Source organism: Hemibagrus wyckioides, linkage group LG06 (genome assembly GCF_019097595.1).
Source record: "Hemibagrus wyckioides isolate EC202008001 linkage group LG06, SWU_Hwy_1.0, whole genome shotgun sequence".
NCBI classification, from domain to species: Eukaryota; Metazoa; Chordata; class Actinopteri; order Siluriformes; family Bagridae; genus Hemibagrus; species Hemibagrus wyckioides.
In genome coordinates, this window is record NC_080715.1 from 17,312,210 (window position 1) to 17,325,117 (window position 12,908).

General features: G+C 39.3%; 2 protein-coding genes across 7 annotated transcripts in view; both read left to right on the plus strand.

The window, feature by feature from the left end:
- Positions 1 to 6,007, plus strand: part of mylka (myosin, light chain kinase a) — a 55,246-nt gene extending 49,239 nt beyond the window's left edge. For both annotated transcript variants that reach the window (XM_058392704.1, XM_058392705.1), the window contains exons 26-32: positions 465 to 682; positions 886 to 1,009; positions 1,856 to 2,008; positions 2,719 to 2,842; positions 3,818 to 3,908; positions 4,616 to 4,744; positions 5,197 to 6,007. In XM_058392704.1, coding sequence (XP_058248687.1) covers positions 465 to 682; positions 886 to 1,009; positions 1,856 to 2,008; positions 2,719 to 2,842; positions 3,818 to 3,908; positions 4,616 to 4,744; positions 5,197 to 5,435 — 1,078 coding nt within the window. In that variant the 3' untranslated portion in view covers positions 5,436 to 6,007. The remainder of the gene's footprint in view (positions 1 to 464; positions 683 to 885; positions 1,010 to 1,855; positions 2,009 to 2,718; positions 2,843 to 3,817; positions 3,909 to 4,615; positions 4,745 to 5,196) is intronic.
- A 3,249-nt stretch (positions 6,008 to 9,256) lies between these two features.
- fmnl2a (formin-like 2a) overlaps positions 9,257 to 12,908 on the plus strand; it is a 49,557-nt gene continuing 45,905 nt past the window's right edge. For 4 of the 5 annotated variants that reach the window (XM_058390799.1, XM_058390797.1, XM_058390798.1 and 1 more), the window contains exon 1: positions 9,258 to 9,793. In XM_058390799.1, the coding sequence (XP_058246782.1) occupies positions 9,680 to 9,793 (114 nt within the window). In that variant the 5' untranslated portion in view covers positions 9,258 to 9,679. Of the gene's footprint in view, positions 9,794 to 12,908 lie in introns of all 5 variants that reach the window. The other variant, XM_058390796.1, reaches the window with a different exon arrangement.

A 12,908-nucleotide genomic window follows, 5' to 3' on the forward strand; every position in this document is an offset into this window, starting at 1 on the left:
TAAATTATATCTATTTATTATATAGTAATATTATATATTGCTGTATACAGACATGCTAGATAAATACGACTGATAATGGAGGTTACACATGTTCATAGCAAGGATCTTGCCCATTTTTTTTCATTTCTATTTAAATGCATTCAGACGTAGATGAGCATCTAAACTATGCTGATTCAGACATTTGGCTTCTCTCCTTCAATCCCCTTAAATGAGCACGTATATCCTTCTTGCTTAAACCTTCTAGAAAAATAAATCAAACCCAGTTTTCTTTTAAATCGCTTCAGACTTCAATTTGTACTTACACCATGAAAATAATAAAAGTTTATTCAGAAGTTAATTTCCTGCATCGTATTTCATTATTATGCGTCTCGGCGATCCTGGCATACAGAGGAGGAGTTTATATCATAGTCTTTTTTATCTTTATATACTACGAAACAGTAAGGATTATGATGAACATTGTGCAGGGTTTCTGGAGGAGAGCTGTTCGAGCGCATCATCGATGAGGATTTTGAGCTGACAGAAAGAGAAGTGATTAAATACATGCTGCAGATCATAGACGGGGTCAATTTTATTCACAAGAAAGGAATCGTTCACCTGGACCTCAAACCAGAGAACATCATGTGCGTCAACAAAACTGGCAGCAAAATCAAACTCATCGACTTCGGGCTTGCTCGCAGGCTAGGTATGTTCTTTTGGGTATCCCCTTTGTCTTATAATTTATCTAACAGTATTAACACATTACACATTTTATCAGTTAATATTTATTCAGTGTTGGTGTACAACATATAAAACATTAAAAATCTTACACTGTCTATGAAGAGTGTATAACTAACCGCTGCTACAGTCTCTGCTGTGTTTAAAGCATAAATCTTTTTTAAACAATAGAAAATGCTGGCTCACTGAAGGTGCTGTTCGGAACACCAGAGTTTGTAGCGCCAGAGGTGATCAACTATGAAGCGATCAGCTACACTACAGACATGTGGAGTATCGGTGTCATCTGCTACATACTGTGAGTAACGCAACATTTGGTTTTGGTAGCAGTCATATCGGTTGCAGATTTTTATTGTGCCATGGGGATCAGATAGCTTGTCTTGCTTGTGTGTGTACTCGTGTGTGTGAAAGAGAGAGCAGATGGTAGTCAGGCTGAGATTATACATCCCCAGCTGTAGGCAGTTGATCTATAGAGAATCCGTGTGCACAGGGAGGGAAATGTGTGGACTCTCTCACCCCCTGTGTTTATGCTACAGAACCGCCGCTCATGTGATCTCAGCGTTGTTTGCAGAAGTCTGTCTCTCTGTGGTAGTGCTGTGGCCTCTCTCTGATCTTTCCCCTTAATACTAGTCCTGGGATTCCAGGTTCCAGCAAGGCTAGCGCAAGTGGCTGAGCTGTAAAGAGCTGGAAGATTAAGACAGTGTTTTTGAGGGTTAAGAGAAATTGCTGCTCAGCAATAAACCGTGCCTGAGCTTGGCACAAAGAAAATGTCCCGCTGAGCACTAGAGCACCAGAGCACTTCAGATACGCAGAGGATGTGTATTTAAAAGCAAATGAAAGTTGATGAAGTAACAGTGGTGGAGTGTAGAAGCATCTGTGTAGTATTCTGTTTCCATCTGTTGTGGGTGGAGTGGTATTGAGAATAATCTGATAGTGATCAGCGTAATTAATGCCAAATAATAGTAATCTCTCACAGCTACTGCTTTGAGGAGAGAATGATGGAATTACTCAGTGTGAGTGCAGCCAGCTGTCACACAACCCCACTCACTTTCACAAATTCACCCTTTAATCTCTCTAATGTTTGTCTTCTGCCTTTACTCTGACCATTGCTTCTCTCTCTCTCGCTCCCTGTCTCTCTTTTCAGCGTGAGTGGATTATCTCCATTCATGGGGGATAATGAAAACGAGACGCTGTCCAACGTTACATCGGCAACGTGGGATTTTGAGGACGAGGCATTTGATGAAATTTCCGATGAAGCTAAGGACTTTATCAGCAATCTGCTGAAGAAAGACATGAAGTAGGCTTCGTCTCACTGTTGGCTTAATTTACTGGTGTGGCATCTCTACAAACACTACTCCATATTGTATATAAATATATAGAAACAAAATTATATATGTTTAATTATGGAGTAGAGCTTGATATAATTGGCAGGTATGTATATTCATGAGTCTGGAAAAGGTTCTAAAGAAATGAATGCATGAACACAAAGTGAGGGCTTATACAGATGTATGGGGCAGCTTTATGTTTCAGATCTGTTTCAGCTATAATTATTTTTTTCCATGTTATACATTTCATGTTATAGCAGGGGGATATTTATTTTTGTGTGAGTGTAGAGTGCAGAGAAGGTTGATTTTAATTACTGACACATTTTCTGTAAATAAGTGGGTCACACATGTTTTCAATCCAGACTGTGGCGAGGATTTGATTATCTTTCTTAATGAACGTGGTGAATGAAGTCCCTGATAAGACTTAAATGAGGTTACTTACTCAGTTTACTTATTCGGTCCTCTAAATGATGATCTAATTATTGGGTGTCGTTTGATTGTATTTACATTACACAGTCATTCCTTCAGGGTACGAGGATGTGCGGTATTTAAAGCTTTAAATGAGCTTTAGACGAGCTGAGAGTAACTCGGTGATAAACCATTCAGTCACTGCAGATTGGTTTAAAAGTCAGAGGTGAAAGAAGTGGTTTCTATATGAAGCTGAGTAACGGTGTTTACTTAGGGCTCGTCTCACGTGTGAGCAGTGTTTTCAGCACCCCTGGCTTAAACAGGACACCAAGAACATGGAAGCCAAGAAGCTCTCTAAGGAAAGGATGAAGAAATACATTCTGAGGAGGAGGTGGCAGGTGAGCTGAGACGGTGTATATCTCAAGTCACAGTGTCCGTGTGCAACTTTAAATGTCATATTGGAGACCATGATTTCACTGTCAACTTATTCTGAAGTGCTGTAGATGATGCAACTGATATAGAAAGTGCGTTATTACTATACTTTAGAAATAGATAGTCTTGTACTGTGAAGTACAGGATACTTCTGTGACCTAATACATTAATGTCCATATCTAAATGTTGTCTGAAGATGAACTAGTAGCTTTACTAGTTTCTACTTAACTTAGTAGTTAAAAGCTAGGAGAATCAGCCTCAGTGCTTGATGTCTATTAAAACTTGAAGAGAATCTTTCTCGAAAGAACAACAATGGTCTCATCAATGTCAGTGTTAATGTCAGTGTTGATAATAGAAGCTAGTAAAGCCTCCATATAGAAGTATATCCATATTTTTAATTGATAGGGTACATACAGATCTGTGACTAATTAAAGAGAAAACAGTTCCTGTCTGGTTTGGGTCCACTTGTCCTGATTAAGAGACACTGGAAATCAATCCACAGCTATACTGACTAGTCACATTATTATTATTATCCTATAATAAATTTTCTCTGCTGATGTGTATGGTCTCTTCTATGATGACATTGTCCACATACACAGAGCAAAAGGGGTCCATAGAATATATCTGACTTTAAATGAGAAAGTAAGAAAATGTAAATCGTATACTATGGCTTGTGTGTTAGACAGCACTCTCCACCGTCATCAGAACACTATTTGAAGGAACATCTCATGGAACAGCTGTCTTTTGCAAGCTCTACTACAGTTCCATGTACTTCTGGTGGCTTGTAGTGATCCGACAAATAATTAAACACTAAGATTATCAAAGGTTTTCCTTTAATTTGTCACTCATCTGTATCTATGAATATTTTTTTTTAATTCTTGCTGACAACTTTCTTATTAACATTCATATTAACATAATATACAAATCAACCGTCTTCACAGAAAACAGGGCATGCAGTGCGTGCCATTGGGCGACTCTCCTCCATGGCCATGATGGCTGGCGTCCATGCCAAGAGGGGCTTCTCAGCTGAAGGTACCATGACAACAGTGTTTTTCTTTCATTGGTAGTTGGGGCTTTTGTTTCATTATTGCCAGTTGGTTCAAAGACAACCCTACCTAATGGCCAAATAGAGACAGACACAGTGTAAGCTAATGCCTCATCATTATTGGATGTCCACAAAGCCCAAGGACAAGTTACAATTCAGATAGCTTGTGGCCAAGAATCCAGGAACGTTGTGCAGTATTGGTGGTTGAATGGCATACTCACACTCCTGTCAATCAGAGCAGCATTAACCTATATTTAGCATCTGTGACTTTGTTTGTGGATGAAGGTAGTTATTAGTTCTCTCCGAGTGTGTTGCAACTGCAATGGCTTACATCATAAGTCACGTGTTGGTACTCAAACTGACTGCTAGCTGTGATGTGATAAGGGACTGCTAGTTAGTGGGTGGGGATTATAAGATGAGTTTTATTAAAAGCATCATTTGGATGCTTTTATATTTAAATGGTGCAATGCCACATACATTTTTATCAATGTCAATTTTACCGTCTTCTCCTAATATCACGTAGTATAGATACATATGTGAAAGAAACCACTCGTAGTCCTTCACATTGTCCTCTGATATCACTGTTCAGACTAGAACACTTTTTTTTTTTTTTTATAAACTGTGCTTATTGAGGAATTGAGAACAGTCTGGACATCTATTTTTCATTCTGTTGAATGGCTTGGGATTTCTGCAGAAGAGAACCAGAAGAAGTTCCCAGAGGAGAGCGAGCAGAGGAGTCAGATGAAACCCTCATTTAGTTCAGTGATTAAGGATGTGGAGGTGGTGGAGGGCAGTGCTGCACGCTTCGACTGCAAGATTGAGGGTATGTGAATACAAACACCTCAACAGGTTTTGATCCTAATAGCGAATTCTGATCACTATTTATTACAGTAAAGTTTTTCTTTTTAAATGTATTTTTAAGATAGATATTTTAGTTTTGCTCTCTAGACCCTGGGTGCAAAGATCACATATTCAAGCTTTGTCCATCATTCCACCAGTCCCTGACAAAATGGATTTAAATAAATTAATAAATAAATAGGCATGATGTATTGTCTGGAAGTGTGCATGTTTTATATTTATATATGCCTGGGTGGAACTTGTCCAAGATCTAACCTGCCTTGTGTCCAGAGTCTCCTGGGATAGGCTCCAGGTTCTCTGAGACCCAGCAGGATAAGCAGTGTGATGGATGGATGGATGGATGGATGGATGGATGGGTGTGTGGATTTCATCAGTACAAACTGTGTTTAAATTCTTTTCTTTGTTTCTTTTTTTCAGGTTATCCTGATCCTGAGGTAGTGTGGTATAAGGACGACCAGCCTATCAAGGAAACTCGTCATTTCCAGATTGATTATGATGAGGAAGGGAACTGCAGCCTGGTTATATCTGAGGTTAGCGGGGATGATGATGCCAAATATACCTGCAAAGCAGTTAATAGCCTCGGAGAAGCCATCTGCACAGCTGAGCTCATTGTAGAAGTCATGGGAGGAGAGGAGGAAGAGGAGGAAGAGGAATAAGTGGTAAAAGATGATGGGACAGTCTTTGGTTTTCACCTTGCTTTCTTACACTCACTCGTTTTGTTTTACCCACATGGACTGAAGGAGGTATATTAGAGGCGGGCTTACATTTCTCCTGTGATTGCACTTTTACTTTTTTTTCTTTTTAAATACAAGATGCCGTGGCAGGTGTTAAAGTATTTATAAAAATTTACATTCCAGACATTATGTCATAAGATATTCACCATATTTAATTGTGTTCCATTTTAATTTGCTTCTTAACCAAACAAACCCAAACTCGCAGGTGTGTTTGTGTGCTACTTCTCTTTTAGAATGAATTTATGTATTTAATCAGGCACAAGTTACCTTTATTGCATTGCTGCCACTCTTCACCACCTTTTAAAACAGCACTTAACTGTTACAAATAACTGACCACGTCTTAAAGGTTTTACAGCCGATATGTAAGTATTATATTTCTTTATTTTTATGGTATTACGTTGACCAACTGTAGATTACATTGTAATGAGAACACTACAACTGTAGTAACTCACTGTTACTGAATAAATGTTTTTTAAGTCACAAATGGATGCTTCTGTGTTGTGCTGTGGTGTACACAGGAAAATGGCAGCTGATCACAATGTTATATAATTATAGTGTAAATATAATTAAATGTAGTATAAATATAACTACAATTTAATTATAGTGACATTTTGTCACAAAGCAGCTTTAGAGAAATCTGAAGTAGACGAAGCAACCCGTGAAATTCTTTTCTTCACATATCCCAGCTTGTTACAAAGCTGGGGTCAGAGCACAGGGTCAGCCAAATATCCCTGGAGCAGAGCGGGCTAAGGACCTTGCTCAAGGGTTCAACAGTGGCAGCTTGGTAGTGCTGGCGCTTGAACCCCCAACCTTTTGATCAGTAACCCAGAGCCTTAACGATTGAGCCATCAATGAGGAAGTCAGAAGTGACCGTGGCAAGAAAAACTCCCTGAGGATGAAACCCTTTGAGACTTTAAAGGGAACTCATCTTCTTTGTGGTTACACTGGATAGCAGGAAGAGCAAAGGCAAGCTGTACACACAAAAGTGCTTTGAAAGGAGCATGCACTAGCATCAGCAGTATGTCCCCTAGATGTCAGTGTTGCTTTATAGTGTCCTATTAAAGGGGCCCACCCACCAGTACACAAGAACAAGACTGTCCCGTGACCAAATTCACCCTTCCCATTCTCTGGGACTTCAGTACAATGCAAACAATACATTAGATGATCATAGACTCCAAGCCAAACAAATAAAGACTTTATTAATGAACAAAAATGAAAATCTTTTTTTAAAGCGTTTTAATTCTCTAAACTGATAAGCATCTTTTGGCTCACTCGAAGCCCTCTCCTGACTTTGTGAAAGAATGAGCGTGCCTTAAACGGAGGGCATCGCTGGCGTACACCACAATGTGTGCTCTGTTTTCCGAGCTCTCTCGTGAGTGTGTACTCCAGGCTTAAGAACAGTGCTGCCTTTGGCTACATTGCAGACTAATTTAGCAACGTCCGTGAATTGGAGTCCCTCAGAGATCCCCTTTTGACATAGAGATTTTATTGTTCTGACTTTATTTTTGGCATCTGTCTGGCATTTTACATTTCCTTGTAGTGCACTTAAACGCAGAGGGTCTCTTTAGACTACTTACGTTTCACCAGCTGTGTTCCTATTTCCTACCGCACTCCCTTCCCTTCTGTGTGGAATTAAAACACAATACTGAAGTCTCACTGTGTCCTTGGCAAGTAAAATAGTTCATCTGAAGTAAAATGATTTGAGTTAAGACGACACAAACTTACGAATGTAGGAACTTTAGGTGCCATGCAACTGTGTCTGTCTGTCTTTACATGAAAGCTCCAAAAATACAGCTGAGTGCAATGCTTTCTGGGTGAAAATGGGAAAATATTTACCTCGATTTAACAATGTCTATACAAAAAAAAAATCAAAGCAAAAATAAAATGTGAGCCAAAAACACAATAATAGAGTTATTAAATAATATCACAATTCGAAATAAAAATTCAACTTATTGAATCGTATCATTTTTCTTTTCTTTTTTTTTTCCTTAGTCACTTAATCTGCCTGAACTTTTCTGTCACAATTATACTGAATAATTTGTGTTACTTTCTATATGTATCTTCCAGTGACAAATTGGTCTTGCGTAAAACAGGAATTTACAGAGTTATATACAGTATGTGCATTTTTTGACCATTTTGTTGCTTGTAAAATTGGAGGCACATCTGTGAGACCAAATATGTCTTATTGGTAAATAATTTCTGTCTTCATTTTGTCATAAGATAGTGGAAACTTTTACACTCCAATCACACTATAGACATAAACCCTCACATGTACAAACAATGCATGTTTCTCTCTCAATCATTTTTTATATAAATTCATGATTAACTGAGAGATCTTGGTCAAAAAGAAGGCATGGGAGCGTACAAAGAAGGTATAGAGAGTTTAAAATATCAGTCACGACTGACCTGCACTGCTGATTATTTTGCTTTGAGAGTGTACATTATCCTACATCAGGAAATCTCAGAGTGAGGACTGAGGACCAGAGCAAAGCCAGGGAGACCTTGACTGAAACAATTACTGACCCCAGTATTAATTAGATTAAATTTTCATTATCACAGCACATTTTATTACAGGCACTGTCAGCAAAACAACTTCTCAGAAACCCAGAGGTGGATTAAGATCCCAGTGAGATGACATAACATGGAAAAACTCCCTAATACCACAAGAGGAAGAACGTAAAAGGCTTGAAAGCCGACAATGAAACAACTTCATTGTTTTATTTTGGAGTAGATGTCTGCTATCCTAAAATGTAGCATCATCTCCGTGATTATCATGTGATGAATGGGGTCTGTGATAGCCAGGGGGTTGACTTGTATATCAGAATTAGATTTGATATAGATCTAAGACTTACATGACTGAATTGAACAGGTTTTAATCCAAACTCAAAAACACGTCGGTCTATAAATGGTGTCAAACTGTGTCGAATGTGATCTGTGAGTGGAAATTTGAAGAATATAAAAACTCTGTGGCGCTGAAGAATAGACAGAATACAACATAGAATTAATTTACACGGATAAAACAGTAACTTTAGTTTAAACTTATGTATAGTTTATATAGTCTTATGTAGTTTCCTTCCGTTTCTCTACTTCTGTAAATCTGCTTTGAGACGATGTCCATTGTGAAAAGCGCCATACAAAGAAGTTGAATTGAAGACATTTTTAATAATGAACTATTTAAATACTTGGATCATGTTCATCAAATAAATCTGTGCCGCATGGTCTCATGAAGTTTATTTAATGCTTAAAGTGGCTGCAAAATGATAAAACTCCCATCCTGATTCCCACGTTTCTACAGGGACTACTGACATTACGGGAATAAGACGAAAGACGTGGAAGTGAAAGAAGTAATAGTGACTAGTTTGACCAATTCTAAGCCTGAGAGTGAGATTCAGATGTGTTTTTGGTCCTCTCTGCCAGATGGTCTGAGACAGCTAACGCCCTGTGATTTCTGTGAAAATGTCCAGCTGGGACAAAGCAAACACTCCCAGACTGATGTCACTGTGAAAGTGCTGGATAGATCACAGCTCACCAAACACATGTTTTACTGATTTATATATATATTAATGCTTGTTTTGTGCTTTGCGTGATTTCTATATGAGCTTTAGATTAAAATCTAGGACGAAGGTTTTTGCTAATTCCGCGAGAACACCAAATACCAGCATGCACCAGCCCAGAACCCGCGGTCAATAAGGACACACCCACAGTGTTTTCGACACGCCCACAGTGGGCGTGGTTAGTGTGAGACTTGAGTTGAGTTGAAGGATGAGAGAGAGGAGAGAGTGAACTAGTCCGGAGCTGTACCTGAGATCTTAGCTAACTTAGACGGGGCGACCACTCAGTCTGAATCATGCACCGCGTCAGCTGTACGACTCACTGGGAGTGGTGTGGAAATTGTGCAAGATACGGATAAGACACGTTTATTTCACTTTGCCATCAAATGTTCCGCCGCTGCTTCTAAGTTTCCCGGATTCCCGTTTAACGCTATAATGCTCGCGCAGGAGCCCTGCGTCTGGACTTACCCCATTTTCTCCCTCTCGCGGATTTGTTTCTGCTGACGCCGTAAATCGAGGCTGGAGTTTGTTTGTAACGTGTAAAAGGCAACAATTTGGACTGGAAAGCTGTGTGAAATAGTTACAAGTCAAAAAACAAGAAAGAAAGACTTCAACATGGGGAATGCGGGGAGTTTGGACCAGCACACTGACCCGAGAGGACACAACATGCCGTTAAAACTGCCCATGCCGGACCCGGGGGAATTAGAAGAACGGTTCGCAGTTGTTTTGGTAAGTAAAGTATGAGAACTTTTAAAAAACAAACAAACATATTAAATAAAAAGGTGCGTGTCTCATTAAAGTCAGCCTTTGTTTGGCTGTAAGTGGCACATCCTGCCTGCAGTGAGGAGTGTCCGGCCGCCGGACACTGAGCAGCTCCACTCGGTCACTCCCCGCTATTGTGTGCGTTAATGAGCTAAGCTAACGAGACCAGCTACAACTACTACTCTCCACTGTATCACCAAACCGCGCACGGCCACACAAAAGATGTTAGAGTATATAACACATTTATTATACACGTATAACGTGTGTTATTAGTTATTACATTATCCGGAGCAGAGTTAAAGTGGGGTTAGTTAATGAGATCTGCTCTGTGGTCAGAGGAAAACCTGTTTCTTACCTCGTCTCTTTTCTTTTAAACAGTAGAGCTAGAAAGATTTTCTGACATGAAGCTTATATATATATATATATATATATATATATATATATATGTTTTATTTGTATTTTATTAGCTTCATGTAGTCATGGGTGACTTCCACTTATTAGTTGTATCTGTAAATATGTAACTTTTACATGGAAAAGGGAATACAATGTATCTTTAAACATGATTTAAGGCACATAAATGTACCTTATATGCACCTTTCCTAGGTAAAAGTGAATGCCACTCAATGGCAGTGAAAATGAATGGTCTTGTTTTTAGTGCTGGATTTTTCTCAGAGCTCACAAGAAGTGCTGATGATTTTGCAAGTTTTCCTTCTGGGTAAAAGATCAGACATAGATTTCTTTACACATGGCTGGTTGGTTAGAGTGATGATGGACACAGAGCATTGTTTTGCCTAACACGCACTGCTGCTGCTTGCAAATCAGTTCACCATCCACATTTACACAACACCTGCCCCAGCTGCCTGTCTCATCTACACTGCAAATGCTGAGCATGTGATACCGTATCTGTATGAATGTTAGAGATGTACCAGTCCTTCTCGTTCTGTTTTTATTTTGGATAAGACGCCGATGTCAGAGCTCTGGTTGTTGTCCAGTGTCTGACTTGTTTTTGTGTTGTTGTTTCATTGAGCTGACTCTCTCTCTCTCTCTCTCTCTCTCTGTCTCTCTCTCTCTCTCTCTGTAAGCTTCTGATGACGTTATGCAAAGCATCAGACTGGTGATGGTGGCCTGTTTTACACTTTCAGAAAGTCTGTACTATTCAGTGGCTACAGTACGGGATCAATAAATAAATAGGGAATTAGGAAATCAGGAATGGTCGTATCATTAAATCGAACCGTACGGCAATGCAGTCCAGTTTTATTTATGTAACAAAAAGCTTCAACAATAGATATTGTCACAAAGCAGCTTTACAGAAATCCGGATGTAGATTTAGCTTCCTAATGAGCAAGCCAGAGGCACCAACAGTGAGGTAAAACTTCCTGAGGCAGCATGAGGAAGAAACCTTGACTTAACGGGGAACCCATGCTTTTTTCTGAGGGATTTATAGTTATGTCATTACTATATTACTGAATACTGAAATTTCAGATTGTGTATCTAAATATTTAGGCACCTTGTAATCCTTGGAACATATGCATAGCGTAATTTGTGCAGAACTAACACACCACGTGAAATTCATAGAGTTAAGATTAGCAGGTATATTTATAAATGAGTAGTCTGGTAGTCTTCTCTCAGTTTTCATACCTGCAGTGTTAATAATCATCATTCCAAATGCTTTAAAAGTTGGAAGCAGACTTGGCGATGAGTGTAAAACTATTTAAAAAATCTTCCACTATTGAACTAATACTCTACCTTATTTTCTCAGCTCATACCGGTCTAGCCCTGGCGCATATCATCCTGCCCGTGAAAATGAAACGCATATCCTAAAGCATTACAGTGTACTAAATGCATTCTGTAACTTCTATTCATTTTCTCTGCGGAGCCCCGCCTACTGTCTCTATGAATAAGAATACCGTCCCAAAGCGTCTCAGCTTTATTCAAAACCTTTGTGATCCCCAAATCTGTAGTTAGGTCGGCTTTAACAGACTGCACACCTGCGTGTCTGAGGAATGCATTTGATGTCTACTCTTCTGTTTTGCGTGTGTTTGTATGCATGTGTTTTGGTGGTACAGCCCTGGCTGCCTGCTCGTCTCGTTTTTATAGCTCAAACACCGTCAGACTTTATGCTTCACTGACACTAGAGCAGCCCTCATCACTCTGATCCAGGCTTCTGCAGTTAACACACACACACACACAAATGATGATCACACAGTTCAGATGAATGACGGCAGAGAGGCCTGGGGCGAAAGAAAGCGAGAAAAGTTACAGTGCTACTGGAAAGTTAAAAGATGCAAACTGGAAAGTTAAAGTGCCCCAGGAGGCAATAGAGCTGGTTTGGTTTTAATGAGTCATTCAGCCTCGCACAGTGCCTGAGGCTGCGGTTCTTTTTCTCTGGCCAGAGGGGACTTCTTGTGTATGTTTATATGATCATTTATAAAAAAATAAAAAAAAAACCTGTAACTATGCAGTCAGGCAGTATTATAATAACCACATCGACTTGCTTTTCACCTCATGGCAACATCACTTTTATCGATCTTGACTATTTTGTATGTAATAAAACATGGCAGGACATGGCGTTATAGGAAAATTCACGGATGGCTGTTACCACCATGAAGAGATTTTTCCTCTTTTGTTTTAATCCTCTCATCAACATCAGTATGCCAACAATTACTATTTTTTATGTATTAAAAAAGCATTTTTATGTATTGCTATAATCCAGTATTTTTCCACATTGAAGGAATAGATTTCGTTCCAGTCAAATCAGGAATCCAATTTAGTGGTCAGATTTATTGTACAGCATAATAGAATGGCAAAATCCTTTAGTATTTATTGTGTTTGTAAGTAAAAAATTGCGTCTTTGTGTCTAGGCTAAACACTCTGCAGGATATATTTTTTTTCCATGATACTGTAACACTTTCTCGAGTAAATGTGATGGCAGATTGTGATAGCGATGAGGTCATGATGTTTTGGCAGGCGTCCGGAGGGCTTCTGCGTTTTAATCACAGCTCTTAAAGTTCTTTACTGCTATTAAACATCGACACATGCCAAGCTCTGAGCTCTGGCAGGCTGACGGAGTAGCTGCTTTATT